Here is a 23,300-nt window from a genome sequence, read left to right as displayed (position 1 = left end):
ATTTTTCATTTATTTTACTTTATACACAATTATACACTCTTGGACGAGGTCGAACTGGAAGCCATGTTAATCTTGGACTACATTGGCCACCGTATGAGTTAAAACGAAATCAGAATTGAGAGGAACAGAAACTAATATTCACTGGATGGTCATATACCTTTACACCGCTAGATGGGGGTAAAAATCACACAGTGTAGCTTTAATGTTCTATTATTTTTTTCATTTAAAAGTTTTTCTGGTATGTGTGAGTTTTTAGGGTCACCATTGTGCTGAAGAGTACAGCCTGTGGTTTGCTTGATGATTGGCTACATATTATTCTTATTATGTTTTAAAAACTAAAAATTGTGCACTTCTCAGCAGACAATACATTGGTAAAATTCATCATGCTATACTTTTTGTTAATCAGCTTGAAAAAAATTAAACACATGATGTAAATAAAAAAAAATATCAGTAATATATTGCATTATATATTTTTCTGTATGTGTTATTGCATGAGTACATATATCTGCAATATTTTACTCATGCAGTGCCATATCTGATCACACATACATCTATATAGTATGAAGTGTATTGCTGAATATAAAAATGCATACATTATGATATATTAGTAAATATATTGTCACATTTTTCAACATATGAAAAGTGGCAATTCCTTATGTATTATTCAATTTACTGTAATAAAGCAACACAATTTACTATAATGTATATTATCAAATATACTGTTAAACCATTTAATATATTGATAATTTATAAATGGGAAATATATTTTTGTTCTGTGAGGGATTACACAAGATATATCCAGCTGCAGACCCGTAGCACCACCAGTTTCAGAACCCCAGCGCCAGAACCGGAAGTGAGGGAGGGACAGAATTATTGACAATGAGACAAGTATGGCGGAGAGCACGGTGAGTTGTCTAACGTTATTGACATCATGTGGTGAAAAATGATCGCATATATTAAGTTCTGCATTTATCTGCTAAATATTTAATTTGTGCTTAACTTTATCATCTTATTGAAGCTTGAATATGTTGTCATACTTATTAAACATTTTTTCTACGGATGGTTCGATAAATTTTTGTAAATCTGATTTTGCATGCTGTGACAGTTTTTACAAGAAAGACCCAAATACTGTTGACTGCTGTGTTTTTGCATGGATTCAGAGCTTCACTGTGTGTTGCATAATGTAACTTCATATTAACATATCTGTTTTATTATTTTTGTATTTTTGTTGCAGTAAGATGACAGCCAAAATTGCACCTGGCACATGGGTGCTACTGAAAAACAAGGTTGATTATAAAGAAGTCTGCTAAAGTTGGGACTGCTGAAGTGTCAAACCCTTAATAAACTCCTGCTTTTTTTTAGGATATCCCCCAACAGATTGGTGGTATAGACGGTGGAGTCTTCATGTTGATGGTGAACATTGTTTTGATATAATTAAACCAATGATTGGTGTAGTGGTGTTTTTATTTGAATTTTTTTTAAGTTAAATACAGAATAAGGAAGATTTATTTATTTATTTGACGTTTACAGAGATAATGTTCCTTAATTTGTGCTGTTTTCCAGTATGCTCTACATCTTATCTTGGGAGCACCCTTAGATTTTACATAAGTAATTACCAGTTCAAGTAATTGACCTTTATGATGTTGCAGCAGTTGAAATATCAAGATTTCTCTATTTTTGTATTCCAGTGCGACTTTCCGAACATACGGAGATGGTGGGCTCTTATTCTTCTGGAGAACTTTGGGGTTTTCTCTGAAAGGTAGATACTGGACATTTACTCCAGCCCACCGTTACATTTGCACTCTCTTCTGATCAAATTTACATTAACCAAGATATATATTCCAGTGCAGAAACCCTACAAGAGTCCCTTCCATGTGAAGAACAAGCTACACCTAGCAGCAGTGAGGCGGTGTGTAGGGGTTGTAGGCTACTGCATCACATGCCGTTTGAACTGACGTGCTACAGCGATCTGTCACATTTAAAAGCGCCAAAACTTTTGAAATATTGACAGAATCTGACAGCTGAGAATTTGTTCCATATCAAAAGTAACCTTCTCTGTCTAGTCTGTCAGTGTCCTTTTTTGTCAGTAACTTGTTTGTAACTTGCTTATAGTAATTCGGAAATTAGTGCACATAAGTGAAAAAAATAAAATAATACAGCACAGAAGAATGGCTAATTTAGCGTGAGATTTGATTGTTGAGCGTGAGACCGTGAGATTGAGGCTGAATGTGTGAGTGTCACAAGTTGGCAACCCTGGTTGCTGGATAAATCAGGTTATATACGGACATATACTGTATGCTTCATTAAAACCTTGTTTTTCAGGTTGGTTGAATTCAGTTATAATAAATTTTAAATAATTTATTTAAATTCAACAAAAGCAGTTACTGTAGATGTTACTGTAACGATCAGGCAGGAACGAAGCGGAGAGTGAATCCACATGCAAGCACTACTTTAATAAAACAAACAGGTAATCCAGGGCATACAATAGAACTGGACAAGAACATGAAATAGCAACAACGACAGAAAAACAACAACTGAAGCACAGAGGTTTAAATACACAGGCAAACAAGCTAAACAAGATAACAAGGGGGCGGGGCTAATTAGAAAAACCTGGAGAGACTAATAAACAAGAAAAACTACAAAGGACTACAAAACATGGCACATAACTGGAAATAACAAAAATCCAATTTACCATGAAACACATTTTCTAAGTTGAACGGACAGAACATTTTTTCAGTGTGGTTTGTGATTTTTATGTAGACTATTTATCAAGAAACATTCAAGAACAGTATGATGGAGACCAGCAGAAGAACCCAAATGAGCTCAAGAAACATCCTGACAAACAGAGACAAAACACACAAAAACTAAGGACAATTAATTCTATATTATTAGGTTGATCATTTAAAAGCAATCTTTTTTCTACTTGTATCTTTAGATAATTCTATAGACATTTGCTATAGAGTATATTATTTTACAAGACAATCATACGGTAACATATCTGAATACGAACATATTGAAAAAGTACAATTATAAATGTAAGTACATTTAAATTTAAGTAAACCTCTAAAAATATCTGATAATACAACTCTTCCACAAACACCACAACCAAAGATGTTTAGCAAAACAAAACTCTTCTCTCTATTAAGTTTTTGCACTTTCATTTTGCTCTTGCTTCTCTGCTAAATTTCAGCTTTAAAGTAATTTTCTGCTCACTGAGATTTTCATTTTTTCCTTCATCCTGACAGTTACTCGGTGTTCAAACTCCAGTTGTCAATATTTTCATTTCATAATTTGCTCTTACATCGGATTGTGGGTCTACACATATGAGCTGTGATATTTTTTTATTTTTTTTTTTTTTTTTTAATGCTGCTAACTCTAAACAAGAAGTGGTTTCATTTCACACTGGCCTTTAACAAGAAAAAAAAAACTTGCAGTCCATATTAAAAACTCCATGCAGACTCATACTGTGTTTGTGCATTGAACACTGAACATGTTATCAGCTTCAAAAGCCAACAAGAGGAATCTGTGATCACTCAAATAAACTCAAACACACTTAAACAGGCCGAACTGGACCTTTGAATTGATGATACAGGAAACAGCAGAAAGTGGCCCTGTCCCAAATGGCGCACTTCATGTGGACTTTCGGTCTCGTGGACTTAATTGCGCGTGCTCGCTGAGTCTACGAGTCTGTAGGCCGTCCCATTCATCATGTTAACGCTCTGAAGTGTGCTCAGCAGCGCCCCCTCTGTACCCTTGAAGCGGTTTTCCGTGAAGCCCACATGCATGCAGGCTCCACACACTTTAAATACTCAGGAATCCTTGCGAAAGGCCAATCAGAAAACACATGGGAGGAGATTTCGCTCACGGACAATTGTTAACATGGCTGAGAAGAAAATATTTAAGTGCAAGTATCATTACGGTTTTTATGACCTAGGTGTACATTTTTACCAGTTATTACCTACAGTTTATACAAACATTATGGTCATCGACCAGTGGTTGATGTCTCAAACATAGGCTAATAATAGCGCGCTGAATAATGTGATCGCATTATGATTCATAGAACCGAATGTCAGGGCTTTACTGAGTTATATGTAACAACAACAACAATAGGCAGCATATTTCCCGGAACCTGCAGCTCCTGTCCATAACAACAACCAGAAATTACCTCTCAATGCGCCCTGGTGGACTCGCGGCAAGGGCCCTATAGGTTTGCACTACATGACGTCACCAAAGTGTGGATTCTGAGGAAGTCCACAAGTCCACCAGGGACATGCCATTTGGGACAGGGCCAGTGCCTGAATCTAATGTTTATGTTCCTCTCCGATCACTTCAGTCTGATAAACCTGCTCTCTGCTGCCCCTGCTGGACTGGAGCAAATGTGTCCATAGTGCAATAAACAGATACACAAGAATGAAATGTGAAATAAAAAAAAAATTTGCTGTGATAATAATGACAATTTACTATTTTATTAAAACAGAAAGCAGTTCAAAACACTTTATTTCAGTCAGACGTCTACAGAAGTTCTTATTGAGAATAAAAAGAGGTTTAGATGGGACACTTCTGTACTTTACTGTGAATTTCACCTCAACACTTCAGACCAACAAATTAAACACATGATAACAGCTAGAATAAGGTCATATTAATAGAGCTGCTAGTGTTGGAGCAAAACATTACCACAGAAGATGCAAAGTGCAGAATTTCACATGAACGCAGTTAATACATGAGAAAATAAACAGACATTTTAAAAAGACAGGAATTGTGCCCTGTAAAAGCCAACAGTGGTTCTAACTAACACCTTTTAGATAACTTTATTTAATGTCTTAACTTAATTGTACAAATAGGGGTCTGCACTATTCACATACTATGTCTTGTTTACTCAGAAAACCCAAATAAAGATTAATAGATTGGTTTGAGTACCATTTTGTCAAGCAAAGAAATATTTGTACGTTTCTTTGAAAAAGATCAGAGTACAAAATTTTAATAGAGTTTTCACTCCTTTCCTCCTAAAATGTTTTTCTCTGTTTTTTTTTTTTTTTTTGGTAAAATCAATAACTATATCCTTAGTTTTGGAGGAATTTCAGAGGAGATTTGATTTCTCACACCAGTTTAAAAAGAAGTCCACAATATGGAAGTAAAATAATGTCAAATGTTTTTGAAATAAAAAGCCTGTTGAATTGCACTACTTGGAAAAAAATAGGCATTGCATTGCAACCATGCTTGCATTTTAATGCATTGTATTTTTAGGGTTTGCATTTTTATGGGCTGAAATTCAACATGGTTGTATATTTAAGCTGTGAATATTTCAATTAAAAACATTTCAAACACATTTTCATTATTAAAAATTAAAAAATCCATATTCACCATTCATATTTCACTTCCAAAATATTCTAACTGTTTAAAAATACAACCTATAATATTCAACAGCCAATTTTCGGTCCATTTTATTTCGCTTTGCAAATTCGCTTCTACAAAATCAGTGGTTCAAATTCGACAGTAAATTCAACATTGACGTCCAGGAACTGCAGGAGATTACCGAGCATACTCTCCATCTGATGTTAGTCGACCTCACCAGCAGGGGGTGCAAGCGCTTGTTAGTGCAATTCAACAGGCTTTTTATTTCAAAAGCATTTGACATTATTTTACTTCCATACAACAGGCAGTATCATCTGCATACTTGATAAATCTTTTTTATTTATTTTTTTATTTTTTATAACTAGAACAGGAATTAGTATATAAAATAAATAATAATGGAGATAAGACACATCCTTGAGGTGATCCAACTGAAGTCATCATTTTATTTCAAACAGACCCTCTTAACTTAACATGTGAGATTCTAAAACTAAGGGAATCAATCACTCATGTTAGCAACCTACCGTCTAATGACAATTATTTTGGCAGGGTATCTGCTAACGTACATGGGGAAATAGAGTTAAAAGCTGCAATGTCCACAGAAAATCCACAAATAACAATTGATCATGCTTGACTCGCACACATACTTCAACATTCAGCATGAAAACGTAACAATGGTAGCTATACTAAGTCAAGAGTAAATTATCAAGTACTCTCAGTTATTTTTTAGTTAACTCTTGTGTAAGTTAACTATACTAACTGAGCTTTTGTCAGTACAACACACAATTCCTATTTCACTTTACTTACTTTTTTAGACAATCAGTTTGCATGCTTTTTTAAAGTAACTCTAATGTTAATGTAATAATGAATTATGTGATTAAAATAAATTGATTCCATAAGATAATAGAAGTAAAAGCATGACAGGAATGGATGAAACCTATTTCTCACAAATACATGTCATCTTATGTGAGCATGGGTAATCATGCCAGTTGTTCAGACTGGTGTCTGTAGGATGCAGTACAATACAGTCCTCATTTCCACCATGGCTGTTCGGCTCACCTTTGTACCAAAACCTAAGTATAATGCGTCAGATTTTTCATTATTCAGAACCACAAATGGTTAATCAATCTGGAGGTATGGTCTTAATTGTAAAATAATAATATATAAGACTAAAACAAATAAATACACATGCTTTTCTGTGAGTGTTTTATCACTTACCCTTGATTCAGTGGTGAATTATCCACCCATTTCATTCTACCTTCAGTCTCAGCGTCAGACAAACCAATCCACACTCTCTCCTTGAATAATGCAGTTATGAACCTCTGTGTGAATAAAAACAGCAGTAATTGTGATCCCTCACACTAACTAACAGACACACACACACACTCACCTGCTTCTCTTCAGTGTTGATAATGATCAGATCAGCTTCTTGATCTCTGCAGAACTTCCTACTGTCAGACCAGCTCATCGACTCACTGGATATGAACAAACCATCTGCACCCCACAGAAATCCTAAAAGAAACACACACTTTTTAAAAGTGTATACATAGCTAATGTTACAGACGTAGGTTAGCAAGAGCTGTGTGTGTAAACCTCACTCCTCTAAACAATTAACAGTGGTGCTGTGACCCGGATGGGAGTGAAGTGTAACAGACGTAGTAGGCCAGTGAGAGCTAATAAGGGGTGTGACTAGATCTTGTACAACGAGATCTCGCGAGATTAAAATGTGATGAGATTTCTCGTCGAGTGAAAAGCTGTCTCGTGATATCGCCATGACGGAGCGTAAGGTTGAAATTAGCATAGAATATGCCACCGCTACATTCACATTACATCACGGTGCCCACCGCGTTATCGCCTCCTCTGTTGTTTTGCTTTCCTTATAGAAATAAAAACCATTCAATTAAGTTGGATAACGGTCGCTTCAATTGTTAACTATAGTAAACATCCGCTCATCCAGCAGGAGTTTCAATCGCACACAATGCAGCGGGGATCACTGTTCAAGTGACGATGACGGAGGATTCGTTGCACAACAGACGTCTGATATATATCTTATCTTAAAGAAGGCGCGCTCAGCACCACCGCTCCTTATATACAGAGTATGTACAATAATGAATTTGAATGTAAAACACAAGCTCCCTGATGCGCGCAAATTAGGCTGCGTATAATAGCCTGTCTCCCAATATCACACCTATCTGTGGACTGTGTAGATGTAACCAGATCTTAGCTCTGGGCTCTGTTTTGGTCATTGTTTGCACTTTGCATATTCAGAGAGTACTTTGATTACGGTTGCACTTGAACTTTTTGTTTGCACATAATAAGTTATTTATTTTTGTTATTTAAACTTTGTATTGCTATGTTCAATTTGTAGAAAGGAGTGCAGTTAGGAGGTCACACAGTCTCGATCAGAACTTCTGGAGGCTAATAATTAATGTGTAGTAATGTCTGAAGAGTTTATAATGTCAGTCAGTTGAGCTTCAGTCAGTCTTTCAATGCATATGATAATTCAGAAAGTAGAACTGAAATGACATTCATTACAAGATGATTAGTTAAAACATTTCATAATGCACCCGCAGGCAATTTTTCCAGTCATGAATTTTGTTATTGAGGATTTCTTAAAAATTCTGTAGAAAAATCGTGTCTCGTCTCGTCAACAAAATGTCTTGTCAAACCCTTATAGTATAAACCTCAATCCCCTAATCTCAAAAGGAGGTGTAGCGATTGACACTAGAGACTGTGGTCTTTAGCCTCCTTCTTAGAGCGCCCGCCTCCCATGTGGACCGGCCCAGGTTTGAGTCCCGCATTGAGTGGGCCGTTCGAAATGGTGTGGCTACTCTAACAGGGCACGTTCTCATAACTTTGGCTAGTTCATTTTGGCTAATTTATGGCTCCCAGCATGCATTGCGGCATGAATAAATTATGTAGCTGTTTTCTTTTATTATTTAAATTGTAATATTTTTCTTGATTGTCACCATTGTTGAGGTTTGTATGAATGTCGTTGTCTAAAAATGTTATACGTTCTGCATGTGCAAGGGTCCGCGTGATGATATAAAATCATCATCGGAGGGTGTACATGAAGTGGTTTCAATTCTCCTGAAAAAAACTTTGCTGAGATCTTTGATGCCAGAAATAATTAGACTTTATTTTCGAACGCTGTTCCGGCGCTCTGGCCCTCCGGCCTTCTAGCGCTCCAGAGTATTTTTGGGTTCAGAGTTATATACATTTTTCTTCTTCCATAGAAGGTAACACACCCTATAGAAAGTTTTGGGTAAATATCTCATACCATGTGACTTCTCAGAATAGAATGACATACAGGGTATTTTTACAGAAGGTCTTGCAGCTTTCAAAGTCACCAAGGCAGAGTCCTATTAGAGGAAATAACTCATACAAGAAATAATTGTGTATTATAGCTAAATTACTTATTTTCTAAATAATAAAATCTTCAACATACACGGAAGCTCTTTGCAGACATCCACATGCCTCGCATTTTTTGCGTCACTATTCTACAAAAGCACCAACTGCGCATGTGCTGGAAAAACAACTTGGACGTCGAATTTGAAGAGAGGCTGTGTGAAGAATCCATTAAAAATACAAAAACAGCCAGATGTGCAATAATTCGTGGAGGGAAATTGTGTGTGCGGAAGTATACGCACCGATCTACTGCGCATATGTGGAAGACGTCCACCGAGCGGACCTCAGCATACACTTTCAGTGGTATAAATACAAGTAGTCCATATGCGTGCAGTACGCATCCGAACTGGAGTATAATCGAAGCTATAGGGCCCTATCATACACTCGGTGCAATGCAGCGCCAGGTGTGACATTAATATTTGTTGCTAGTTTCAGCCTGATGCAAGTATCATTTTCACATCCTGCACCACGTTGTTTATAGCAAATGCATTTGCGCCCATCTGTGTGCCCATGGGATGCTGGTCTATTCCTCTCTGCGTTGCTATTTTGAAGAACTGAAATAGACTGTGCCATTGACCAACTGAAACCTGGTTTAAAGTCAATTGCGCACTATTTTATAGGGCTGCACAATTAATTGCGAAACCGCAATGCAATTTGCGATTATTTTATGTGCATCTTGTCAGTGCAGCGGCTGATCGGTAGTAAATGCTGCTTCATCTGAACGCCAGAGGGCGCTCTCACGCAGACACGCCAAATACGCCCCGCCGCAAAGTACAATAACACACATCATTCCAGGAAATCCCTATCGGGCATCATCGCTGTAGCTGAATAAACATAAGATGTAAACGCTTTGATTTTTGATTAAACATGACTTATAAATACACGACTGCCTTATTCTGTGTAAGAAGCCACATCATCTTACAGAAGGATGCTCAACTGTCGTTATGAAGTGAGTTTGGAGTAAAGCATGTTATTAAATGTTGTCTTTTTTTGGACAGGAGGTTCATAAATGATTCTTATGTTTGACGTGTGTTGCTTTTTCAAATGTACACTATAAGTGACTCAAACTCACAATGCTTTCAGATGGAGCAGCGTTTAAGAGCCGTACATCAATGACAAGCTGTGCATAAAAAACAATCGCAGCCTTTGCAATTTAAAAATCGCGATAAGCCAAATCGGTTTAAAGTGCGATTACAAGGAAATTGCGATTAATCGTGCAGCCCTAATATTTTTTTTGCTATTTAAAGAGCGCATTAGTAATATGAGCCCACAACGCGCGTACACTGCTTATTAAACACACAGGGACACGCAGCAGCAACACACAAACTTTTTTAAATATAAAAAGTTAAAGGATTACAATGTAAAAGATTACTATTTTGTACATAAAGATATGGTGGAATCCGGCTTGTCCCGTAGATGGTCTCGCTTTAACCTCGTGCACTAGCCGTTTGATCTCTAGAGACGCGTTCGGTCTTTCCTCTTGCAAATTCTGTCATGAAAATAAATACCGAATCCGGCATTTAAAGGGAATGGGAGATGAGTCTCTGGGTGGATTATTTCACGTTACGCCCAAAACACACCCATTACTCATTAAGAGAATAAGGACAACCCATATGTCGGCGAGCCGACCATTTTTCCCGTCGTTAAACTAGCAAAAGTAGATTTGGACACGGCCTAAGTGCAGTTGAACCTGCGCTTTAAACTATGTGCCTAGATCGTTAAAATAGGAACCTTAGTGTGTCTCAACTTTTACACAAGGGTTAGGGTTATAGAAAATCTCAAACAGATCTCTTAAGAGTTAAGAGCTAGTGATCTTTCTATCACAACTACTGAACTTTTTACTTAAAGGGGTCATATAATGCCATTTTTGTACAAATTAATATGAATCTTTAGGGTCTAAATGAAAACTTTGTAATATACTTTTATTAAAAATTCTCATTAGTTTTGTTAGAAAACACTAATTTTACATGGTCAAAAACAGCTCTGTTTTCAGCACGCCGTTTCAGTGCATGTGTCTTTAAATGATAATGAGCTTTGCTGACTCCGCCCCTCTGTTCTGTGGGGCGTTTTGACATAACGCAGGTGGAGTGTTGCCTTGACAACAGTTGATGGTATATTTTGGAACAAGATTGTCAGCGGGGGTCTCTGAGGACACATCTGTGCAACCGTATCAATTTGAACCGGAGTCAGACCCGGAACAAGATGACGGCCCCGAAGAAGTTCGACTATTAAGGCTCGAACAGGACGTTTCTGAATGGTTGGTTAACGTAATGTCACTTTGATCTATTTTGTATGTACTGGCAGGGTTTTTAATAACACATTAACCATAATGCGTTGTTCATTATAAACATGGGATTATGAATTATATTGAGAACGTCGTAACGTTACAGAGAAAACATGCCGTAATATACCCTGAGTGTAAACATTAGCCACATTCATCATGAAGCGTGCAAGCGATTTGCAAAGATTAATATTTAAAGGTTAATAAAACGTTACACTCACTTCTTCTGGAGGCGCAGCAGGAACACGAATAGTTGTTCCGATTCTGTTTTCAGGACCAGCTTCTTAGCAAAACCATATTTACCCTGACGCTCGTTTATAAAGCAGTCTGGTGAGAAATTATTCGCGCAAACATAAAAGCATTTACGTTGATCGCTGGGAATATTCCCTTCAAAAATAAAACTCAGCCACTACGTCTTCAGCGGTTTGAATTTAGGAACACCAAAATGACTGCTGTGTTTATTATTACACCCAAGAACAGAACACCACATTCGCTTAAGACGCCATTCTGGTCCAGTGTATCAACAATGGCGGACTACGATGACAGCTCGCTCAGGGCAGGGATCTGTTGAAACGCTGCTGTCAATTATCAATTGTGGGAGGGGCGTCCGATCTAGTGATGTCACAAAATCGAACAGCTCAATTTGAGGCAGGGGAAAACATATAAGGAGATTAAAACAAAAACACTGGATAGATTTTTATCATTATATGATGGTTGTGTACAGGCGGTGGCAACACACATTTCAGTACAATCAACTTGTAAAAGTGCATGTACCATTATATGACCCCTTTAAAAGTTATTCATTAATGCTTCAATTTCATAATTATTTTAATTGCTTTGATTTGATTTCACATTGATTTGAACTGTGCTATATAGTTGTTTTGCAATGTGTTCATTGGGGCATGTTGTCACATTTCACTTTGATTTTTTTTTTTCAGGGTAAATAAATAATAACAAAAATTCATACATTGTATTAATAAATCAAAACCAAATATTTGGACCAGATGTGTGAAAATACTGGAAATGTGTGGAAAAAAGACACTCTAAACCCCAAGTGGAAAGCCAAAAAAAAGGTTGTTAGGTTGTGCCCTTCTCTCCCCTACTTAGTTATTATTATGAGGAACCTTCTTAATATAATGCCAAGTCAAAATCATGAGAAAGGTTCTCATTATTATGACTTTCAGAATCATATTACTCATTACATTTTACTCAGTTTTGGCAGAAACAGGCTTTCATAGATTCACACTGACCTTGTTTAGATGTTTCTTTCTTGAGTTCTTCACTCAGATCCATGACTTTGCTTTCTAACTCCAGTTTATTCTGACTCAAGCTGTTGATAGTGTGATTGAACTCTTCAACTGTGGTCTTGTAACTCTTTAACAGGTCTCTCTCTGCTGTGATGGTGATGTGCTGCAGTGTGATGAAGACCAGCAGAAGAACACAAATGAGCCCGAGACACACTGTCATCAACACCAAACACCTGCTTCCTCCTGACAAACAGAGACAAAACACACACACATATCAGTGTATGCCCTTCATATTATTAGAAAATATGTTTCAAATCAACCTTTTTAGGTATTACCCTTGTGTTTAGATAATGCTGTAGATAGAGGTTTTACAGTATGTTCTTTTATAATACAAACAATACCAAATTATAAAAATATCCAAATTATGTTGAAAAAGTTAAAGAAATATTTTTATATTTAAATAATTTAATAAAATAATTTGTTAAATATAAAATCAGAAACACTAACATACTGTTCTGAGAAAAGTATTTTAAATGGTATGTAACAGTTCTCATTTCCTCATTAGTGACACCATTGACAAGATCATCTGCGAAATCATCTCAGCGTTAAAGTAATTTTCTGCTTACTGTGTTTTTCATTTTTTCCTTCATCCTGATTCTGTCTTTCAGATCCGAATATGTTCCCAATATCTCTGCGTTCAACATTTTGATAAATGTCCACTGAATCCATTATTCGCTGTGTCTGACAGTACGTCTTCATAGATGAGCTGTGATCTTTAGAATGATCAGTAGTATTTATAAAGTAGTGTTAAAACTAAATGGGAAGTGGTGTCATTTCACACTTCGTGCCTTCGACACGAATAAAGACTTGCAGTCCAACTTAAAAAAAAAAAAAACTCCCTGCAGACTCATACTACTGTGTAAACGAAAATACAGTTAACTGTAATAATAATAATAATAATAATAATGGTTATGGACCATTTTATTCAAAGTGAAAGCAATATAACTCAAACGCAGTTTCACAGACACTCAATATCAGATTAATAGTCACGACCACATCAGAGGTTTGGTGTCCCAGATCACCCTCATTCACATCGTGAGAAACAGGATGTTGTGAGTTTATTATACTTATCTGAAGCAGCAGAGAGGAGCAGCAACTGGCAGTGGTTACGACGGAAAGATTGTGGCTGGCTGTGTACAGGCCGCCACACTACGGTTTTGAAGAATTCTTGAAAAACTCAAAGAGTCTGTTGGTTTGGCTCTGGGACAATTTTAAATTTCCCTTCTGACAAATTCATATGAAGATCAGATAGTTTTTTTTTTGTTTTTAAAAGAAGGGAGGGAAGTTTTTTTTTGTTTTTTTTTTTGCAGGGAAGGGAAATGTCTTTCTTACTGTACAGTACGACTAAGAGCATGTAGTCACAATCTAGATCGTAAAGTAGCTAAACCTTGTTGCAAGCAAGAGAATCAGATCCAAATACATACACAGCAAAACCTCCAGTGTTAAATTAACACTCTGAGTGTGGACTCATATAAACACTGAAGCAGTGTTAAAGTAAATGAGATAATTAAGGGAATTACTGAGTGATTATTGAGCATTATTGAAGACACCTGATGTTAACAAACAGATTCAGAATCACTGAAGGAGAAAACCGTAATTTTTTGTTACCATTATGGAGATGAGTGTTTGCTTTAGTTGGGATCTTGACATACACCCTCGGCTAGAGATGGGATTTATGGCTCTTTGAGGGGATCCGGATCTTTGCGATCCGTTCCTTTCAAAGAGCCGTTCAAAAGAACGGCTCTTTTGGCTCTTTTTAAATATTTAGTCAGTTTTAAGAAGTCAGCTTTGGGGGCATCTCAGTTTATCCTGGAAATAATCACTGGGAGGAATGATGAGGTGAGATTCGTAGTCAAATAATTAAAACTCAGATATCACACACCAATATCTGAGTTTGAATTATTCTGAAATATTGATTATTACCTCATTTGTCATGTGTGGACTATATTCCATAGGGTTGCACAACATCCCTCTGCTTAGAAAGTGACATCACTATTTTGGATTTACCTTTAGTACAAAGTGTGTGCATGTGTAAAGCTATGTTGACTTATGTTATTCATACAATACCTACTCACAAATAAACATCAAAAACAAAGCCGGCTGCAATGAATTTCTGTGCAAAACAGCTTTTACTACAAACACTTCCACACAAGAACATTGTTATCACAAGAACATTTTGATAAAAAACAAAAAATATTTAAAGTTGTAAATATATACTGTAGATACAATAACATGAACATGAACACAAAATGCAATGTAAATAAATACAAAGCAGTTCCTTACTTTATGGCTTTTTCTGCATCTCTTTCTTGTCCTTGGGCAAATTTGCATTAAGGAAGACAAGAGCTCTGACCTTTTTGGGCTTAAGGCGACTTCTCCTCTCTGAGATTATCTGTCCAGTTTTCGAGAATATTCTCTCAGAGGGAACTGATGTCGCCACAACACAAAGCTTCTTGGCCATCAGCTTGCTAAGCCTGGGGTAAACAGGGGCTCGACTCTCCCACCACTTGAGGGGATCCTCATGTGTTGGAAGAAGAGGCTCCTCCAGGTAGGCTCGCACTTCCATGACAGCATCGGCGGTTGGATTCCTGGCTTCCACTGTTCCGGCTACCTGCTCATAGGGGTGGGAGATATAACAATGGGAGATACAATTTTTATGTGATTAGATTAGATTAAATTAGATTCAACTTTTGTCATTACACAGTGTAAGAGAACAGAGTAATGAAATGCAGTTTAGCATTTAATTAGTAGTGACAATAGTAGATTTGCATATGTACAGTATGTGCAGTATGTACAGATTAAACTGATTTCATTCTAGAGATTTTTAGAGACAAAAATGTGAATTATTGTTGCCACCCTTACTTCCTCATGGAAATAGCTCCAAACTATTGATCCAGCACCACTGCCTGCTCCTTCCAGTCCTTCCACAGCTGGTTGCTGTTGGATGGATGTGCCACTGCTAATTCTTGCTGCTGCAGTTGACAGCCTTTGAAACGTCTCATCTGCTGTTCTGCCATCAGGGAAGGCCATCCTCTTAAAGCGCGGGTCAAGTGCAGCAGACTCTGCTAGTATGTGGTTGGCATGAATCTTGTGGAATCGCGATGACATACTCGCACACAGACTGTCGATCACACCTTGCGCTGCCGCTGTTGTAGTGTTTCGCCGGAAATCAGCGGTGGCTCTTTGAAGTCCCCTGGCCAGCACTATGACCTTCGAGGCTGTCAAGTAGCTGGTAAAAAAAAAAAAAAAAAAACTTTAATGTTACAATTTTAAAGCTGAAACAATGGTAAATATTACAATGTATTAAACAGATATAATTGTGGTATCAAATATCCATATTTTTTTTTATCAGGAAACTGGCATGCAGGCTACATAAATCTACTGACAATGATATATATTCCAGTGTATTACACAGATATAATAGATATAATTCTAATATGGTATAAAATATTCATAATTTACTATCAGGTACCATGCATGCATGCTAAAGAAATATACTGCTGTGCAACCGAGCTACATACCTTTCTGCACTGAGTTCCACAGTGACTTCCTCAAATGGTTGCAAGATTGTGCACATTTCTTGCACTGTGGTCCATTCCTCCTGGGACAGGTGGCGGACAGGTGCATTGGTGACGGCCAGGGTGGAGATTATGGCATTTTTACTGGCAATAAAGCTTTTCAACATGTAGTAGGTGGAATTCCACCTTGTAGGACAATCCTGTTTCGGTCGGAGCTCCTCCATCTTCATTTGTAGTTGAGTCTCCTTCAGTTTTTGTGCCCCCACGGTGCTTCTGTGAAAGTATTCCACTGCCTCTTTCACCTTATCAATGATGGGCTTTGAAACTTGCAGGGCATCTCTTACCACCAGGTTAATAGTATGGGCCAGGCATGGTAGGTGCATCCATCCAATGGTTTTTATAGCCTTAGTAACATTTGCCGCATTATCGGTTAGGCAGCACACTACTTTCTTGTCCACCCCCCACTCTGCTGCAACACTAAGCAGCTGTTGTGCAATGTTGTCTGCTGTGTGCCGCTCACTGAATTCAAAACAGTCCAGGAGGCAGGAGGCCACACGGAAATCCTCGATAAAATGGCAGGTTACAGACATATATGATACTGTCGTTCTTGAAGTCCAACAATCTGTGGTTAAACAGACAGCTGGTACTTTTGACACCCTTCTCTTCAAAGATGCTGTCTCCGTGTCATACATATCCGTGACCTTCTGGGCTAGTGTCTTCCTACTTGGAGGAATGTAGGAGGGGTTGAGCGCCTGTGAATATTTTTTGAATCCTGTGTCCTCCACTATTGAGAAAGGCTGGAAGTCAGTGGCTATCATCTTTGCCAGCTCTTCGTCTATCTTCTCCTGTCTTAATGGGGTCAAGACAGGAGGTAAATATTGACTGATGGATGTCTGCTTTCTTTTTGGTCGTGCCTGGCCAGGCGATGTGGTGGGCCCAGTGGGGTCAGAGGCTGCTGTGGCTGCAGTTGCACTTGATGTGGAGGCAGAGGAGGCAATGGACACATCAGTGTCACTGTTGTTGTCTGAGTCTGGCTCTGCTCTCAAACCTGTGAGCTGCAGTGTTGGGTGTTGAGTCTTCAAATGCCGGTGTAAATTATTTGTTGACCCAGACTTAAATGAAATTACTTTGTGACAAATGCTGCATTTAGCCTTACTGTTTTCTTCGTGAGAAAAGTGCACCCAAATGCTGCTCCTTTTCCTCTGGCTCATTTTCAGACGTGTCACGTGTGTGTCTTCTTAGTTCGAACTTCGAACGACCCGCTATCCGCTATGACGTTGGCACTGAGAGGCACTCGCATGTGTGTTTTTTTTTTTTACTGGAGTAACCATGTGACGGCAGCGTGCACAAGTCATTGGCTCCGCTCCTACCCAATGACAGAGGCACGTAGGTTTTTTTTTCACTGGAGTACTCACGTAAAGGATGCGCGCGCGACCGCGCGTGCACAACTATCATGCTAGGCAGTAGCAGTGGCACCCCTGCGCTGAGTGCGCCCCTTCCACTATAACTGAGGAGCTAATTTGTGTGCATCTGTGTGAAACACGCATAGGTAAAAAAGAACGACAGAAAGAACGGCTCCCCTCCAGCCGCGACTCGGCTCCCATCGTTCATGTTTATGAGCCGTTCAAAAGAATCGGTTCGTTCGCGAACGTCACAACTCTACCCTCGGCCTCATATTGAAACACACACACACACACGCACACGCACACACACGCACACACACGAGAATTTATGGGCTGCCTTGTTCTAGTTAGGCCTACAGAGCCTGGAAAAAAAGTGTCAAGGTTTGAAAATTTGTGTTACTTGTGCTTATTTATTTTATTTATATTTTATTTAAGTGCTTGAATTTACCTGGGTTATTTTAATTTACACTATTTTGTAATTACTTTAAATTTATTTGATTGATGGGATAAACTAGAATTTGTCTAAAGATGATTATTTTGTATTTTTGTCTGTCTGGTTGAACGCTTGAGTTACTTGAGTAGTTTTTTCACCAAGCACTTTTTTACTCTTACTCAAGTAATTATTTGGATGACTACTTTTACTTTTACTTGAGTAATTTTACTCTGAAGTAACAGTACTTTTACTTGAGTAAAATTTTTGGCTACTTTACCCACCTCTGGCGGGTACATATGTCTCTTTGTCAGACCACCAACAGACAAACAAACAAACACAAACTGGAAGAAACTCACCTGTTAGTCCACTGATACATTACATTCCAACAAAAATGGTTTGGTTACACTGTAAAGGGTCCTTACAATCCAATTCAATGAAGTATTAAGTCCATAACACTAATAAGCATCCATGGAATGTAGTAGTAGCACTTCAAGTTAGCTGACAGAGCTATCACAACTTTGATACATTATATGGTCCAGCTTCATTTGAAAAGTAAACATAAAAAAAAAGTGATGTCAAAATGGCCGCTGACCCCCGAACGTTTGATGGACAGGTCATTTGAGCCAATCAATTCATGAGAGAGGTGTCACCCGGTGGGGTGAAGAGATGAGTCCCACCCATAGACAGTAAAAGAAATGGACACAGCGACCCCATTGATTTCAACGGAGAAGACTGAAGCCTGATTATCTCACTTCATGCCTGATGGCTGAACGACTGCGCAGGCTCAAACTGAGCTTTACGATAGTCTGACAGTTGTAAATCTTCTAGTAGCTGTGCCAAGACAAGCCTGAATCACCTAATTCCTCAAAAACGTTGTTGAAATAATTTGTCCCGTTCCTTTTATAGACTCCCTATATATGTGCTTATCGCTTGACTTTATGCCTCTATGTCCCCCCAATTGCCTCATAAACAGTAAAAGATTGCCTTCGAGCTTCTCCTCCTGTCTATACGGTAATGTCTCTATTGTGCGACAGAAAGTCACGTGGTTATTACGCAATCGTTAGCCTATTTTTTACAAAAACGGCTTCTACGGGGCCATAACGTAAGATACAAAGTAATAGAGTCTTTTATACATTGTCGTGTTTCTTTAGAAATAAATAATGGGCAAATTAAGTCTTTGGACGCTTCAGATGTAAAGGTATTCGCTGTCAAAGTGACGCAAAAATGAATAGGAGTCAATGGAATGCTAACAGCAGGTGAAGTTCTGCTACAATGGCGGCTCCCGCGAGGCCTCAGTTTCCGGCTGATGGATTACCCCCTTGGTCCCACCAGAGAATGTCTAATAAGGGGAGAACTTTCACTCGCAGTAAATTACAGGCTTCTGAACTGGTTGCAGGTCCACTCTGGTTCCATATGAGGGCGCTCTCAGGACGAGTGCAGAATGAATGGATGTCAATGGAGCTATACCCCCCAAAACCCACTTTTCTCAGGATATAATTTTTTGTCTAGTAATTTGGATGTTGTATTCGAAAGGAGATGCAAAGAAATTTATCATTTCTGGGTGTTAGATTTTTTTAGAGTGACTTATTTGCTTAAAATGTCAATGACGTCATGCACATCGTGCGGCCAGAGATACTGCTTTATGGCAATCCTTCAGTCACTTTGGTGCTTTCGCGCTCTGCACTGTCTTTTCTCTCGAGGCATCGACAACACAGCTGACACAGCCCAGCCAGCACAGCCATGTGGGGCCCACATGGGTTTGACCTGGGCTATCTAACTGGGACCCAGCCAGTTTTGTCCATGGTTTCCATGTAGGCCCCACATGGGTTTGCCCAGATGAAATGAACACTGCTCAGTGTGCAACCTACAAGCTGTTAAATGTAACAGATATCAGTGTTGGAGTTAGTCCAAGTTAGGAGTTAGTTTGCAGAAGTCCAAAATGTGTAAATGGTGTTTAAAAAAATCATTTGATGTTCTGATAAAAATCTGCTGGATCTCTTGCTGTAGAATCACAACAATAAAAAAAATTATTAACATATCAACTGTATAAAACTCACACACAATATTTCCTATTGCTGTTTTCAACATAACAATCAGATAAAACTGAACAGAGAAAAACTAATACTAAAAAGTCAAGAGCCCAACTTAAGCAAACACTGAACACCATAATGGTGACATCAAACCAAAGTATTATTTTCAATAAATAATCAACATCTTAACCTCTGTTCATTTTCAATAAGAACTTCTGTAGACATCTACCAGAAATAAAGTAAACATGGTTAGTAATAAGTGAAGCTGGTAATGCTGTTTGTGGAGTTTTTTAATGAGATCTTGAGAGATTTCGTGTATTTTATCTTCAGTTGATTTCAGCTAAGGCTGTGACTAGAAGAAGTTATTGTGGTTCTCTTTTCTTCAGTGATTCTGCTTGTTAACAGCAGGTGTTCATCAATAAGGCTCAATCATTATTCAATCAAATAATTATCTCATCAACTCCAAAACTGATATGTGTTACATTTAACAGCCTGTAGTGTGCACACTGAGAAGTGTTAATTTCATCTGGGCAAACCCATGTGGGGCCTACATGGAAACCATGGACAAAACTGTCTGGGTCCCAGTTAGATAGCCCAGGTCAAACCCATGTGGGCCCCACATGGCTGTGCTGGCTGGGAGGTAAATCCACGTGCTAAAAGAGTTTTTGTTTTGTTGTTTCAAAAGACCACGCCGAATATACACACACACACACAGACATTCTGGTCCCGCTTCGGATGCCACAATGCCATCAAGCGGTATCTCTGGACGTAATCAGTCCTTCACTGACCAATCAGCATGCATTAGCAGAATGCTAGCGTGTAATGGGCAACAATAACTCAACATGTAATAAATCAAAAGGACATAGGTACTCGTTCATTCAACTTTCGACCTATAACCCATGTTCAACTTGCAAAACCTACAATCAAATCTGAGATTTCTATACGGCAATAGGCCTATTTCACAAAATGGCGGCGGAGACCGGAAGTAGGGTAGCGATATATCCCGTCGAGCTGCCGCCCACTACGATTGCCATTCATTGTCAAAATAGACTGCAGGGTTCTCAAGTTTTATCAAAAGCTTGGAGTGAGATCACATGCGGTTAGGGGAGGAGCCCTAATGGAGCCCAGCCCCCCAATTTTACCCATTGTTCATAATTAACCAGCACAGATTGAAACTGTAACAACTGGTAAATCTGATAAATGACAGAGCAATTCATCACCTTAATAGAGTATTAAGGTGTGTATATATTTAAAATGAAAAGAAGAAATACATCTTTATTCCTTCCCATGCCCACTAATATTTCCCTTAGTTTTAGATAACGTAAGCTAGCCAAACTGAGCCAAAGCTTCTGGCCTGGTAGCAAAGTAGTTGTAGAGTTTTTGACTGCATCAATAACAATGTATACGATGGGCTAAATGTTCTAGCCAAAAATTGTTGACGAGCTTTCTTCCAACTTACCTTCTCCATCATGACATGTGTTTGCGCGATGTTGTTGGTTACCTAGTAACGAACGTACGGTGGCCGAGAATGTTCCGTCAACTTCCGTGTGTTCGCGCATCTATGTTAACGAACGCAATCTGGCCGAGATACGTGCTGGCAGCAGGAAACTTCACTTTGTGTGCCTACGCCTCGTATACAACGTTATATATAAAGCTTGCAGGACAACTTGGTTGGCATTGCCTTTTCAGCGTGAGAAATACACAGTGTGGCGTGTGAACTGGCTAAATTGCGTCTGTCTCACGGCCAATGCGTGAGACTTGAGAACCCTGAGACTGTGAACAGCTTGTTTTCTCTCAGTCAAGCGCGTCGTGAAGCCCAGGATGTTTTTTTTATAGCCCCGGATCTCAAAAATGTAATTTATTGATAATTATTATTATTTTTTAATAATTTTGTATTTATTTAAAACAATTGACCGGGTCTTTTAATCAATCCTTCGGAATCATTTATTAAAGACGATTAAAATGTGTTCAAGCAGATCAAAGTTACTATGGTTACTATGGTTACAGCATGCTTGCATTTAGAGTGCACACCAGAGGAGAGAGAGAGAGAGCCTGAAAGAGCCATCAGTTAACTTACAGCTTTAGGGCTTGACTGTCATTGTTGTTTGTGGCTTCTGGTGGTAGCTATTATGGGCATTAGACACTTTTTAAAAAGTAAAATAAGGAGTCATGAACGATATGAGGCGGATGAGAGGCAAGAAGAGTTATCTACTGGCGCCATTCCCTCATCATAGGCCTTTTTCACGGAAGTTAGAACGCACATCCGGTTCAGCGTTTGTTGTGTAAAGCGACTTCCGGTAAAATGGAGTCAGGAGTGCTAACGTTAATCTTCACAACTTCCCTGAAGAATCTACCGGCAATTACATCAGCGGATGTTTTTCGACTTGTGGAGCTTTATTCAATCGTTCCGCACTCAAAACTCAACAAAGGGTACAAGTTCTTCCACGAAAATTACATCTTTAATTACGAAGGTAAGTAACGAACTCATTAGCATGCTTTTGCTAACGTGATATTTCTATACTTACCAGGGCTCTCAAGTCTCACGCATTGGGCGTGAGACACACGCATTTCAACCCGTTCACACGCTCACACGCCACACCTTGTATTTCTCACGCTGAGGAGTAAGGGAACTTGTCCCGCTATACAATTAATGGACGAGGCGCAGGCAAACGGAGGGAAGTTCTCTGCCGAGTTCATAGCATCTGTCTTGAGTTATACAGAGTTAAATGCTAGCTACCAGCCAATCAGAAATTAGAATTAGTTGTTTCCAGGTAAATTATGTGTTCCCGCTGCAAGCTCGTTCGTTACTAGACAACACGCGCACACACGGAGTGGAAGTTGAAAGAGCATGATCTGATGAATGCGGTTTGCGGACATCTTCATTTATTTTTTATTTTTTTTAGCATTTTGATTTTACGATTCCTGGACGATATCTCTTGCCTGTGATCAAAGACAGTGAGAGCTGATGTTGAGGAGTATAGCCAAATTCGTGCTAAATTATTTTTTGATGCATTCAAAAACTCTCCAACTGATTTTAAAGGGGTCATCGGATGCAAAATACACTTTTATATGGTATTTGCAAATAAATGTGTCTTTGCAGTGTGTGGACACAATCACAATGCAATGAAAAAAATCCATTCACTTTTTTTTAATCCTCAAAAAGCCAAAAGGTTGTTGGTCATTATCATTTAAAGAGACATGCACCGAAACGGGTCACTGTGAACAGAGCTGTTTTTGAAGAGGTAAAAAGGGTGTTGTTTTACAGAACCATTGAGAAATTTTAACCAAAGTATGTTACAAACTTTACATGAAGACCTAAAAGAATCATACCAACTTGTGGAAAAGGGGCATCCGATGACCCCTGTAAAGGTGACGGGTTTGGGTCTTGACATACATGCTCAGGGCAAGTTGTTATGACACAATGTACATTGAGCACTGATGTTCAGTTGGCTTGTTTGGGGTCAAATTTATTTTTATTTTTCAATAAATTTGTATTTTTTAAATATAACTATTTATTTTATTTGGATGTATTTGTCTTTTTATCAGATTTAACAATTGTTATAATTTCCAT

The 23,300-nt window shown here is 38.5% G+C and overlaps 1 protein-coding gene across 2 annotated transcripts in view; it reads right to left on the bottom strand.

Annotated features, from left to right (window-relative positions):
- Positions 1 to 6,230: 6,230 nt before the first annotated feature.
- LOC143710449 (C-type lectin domain family 4 member E-like) overlaps positions 6,231 to 23,300 on the bottom strand; it is a 98,030-nt gene continuing 80,960 nt past the window's right edge. The window contains exons 3-5 of one of the 2 annotated variants that reach the window (XM_077201414.1): positions 6,740 to 6,861; positions 6,568 to 6,671; positions 6,231 to 6,422 (exon numbers count right to left, since the gene is read on the bottom strand). In XM_077201414.1, the coding sequence (XP_077057529.1) occupies positions 6,287 to 6,422; positions 6,568 to 6,671; positions 6,740 to 6,861 (362 nt within the window). In that variant the 3' untranslated portion in view covers positions 6,231 to 6,286. The remainder of the gene's footprint in view (positions 6,423 to 6,567; positions 6,672 to 6,739; positions 6,862 to 23,300) is intronic. The other variant, XM_077201412.1, reaches the window with a different exon arrangement.

Source organism: Siphateles boraxobius, unplaced genomic scaffold, assembly GCF_051911475.1.
Source record: "Siphateles boraxobius isolate OS27281-9 unplaced genomic scaffold, OSU_SipBor_1 47, whole genome shotgun sequence".
In the NCBI taxonomy this organism is placed as follows: domain Eukaryota; kingdom Metazoa; phylum Chordata; class Actinopteri; order Cypriniformes; family Leuciscidae; genus Siphateles; species Siphateles boraxobius.
This window is presented reverse-complemented; position numbering and strand designations above follow the sequence as displayed.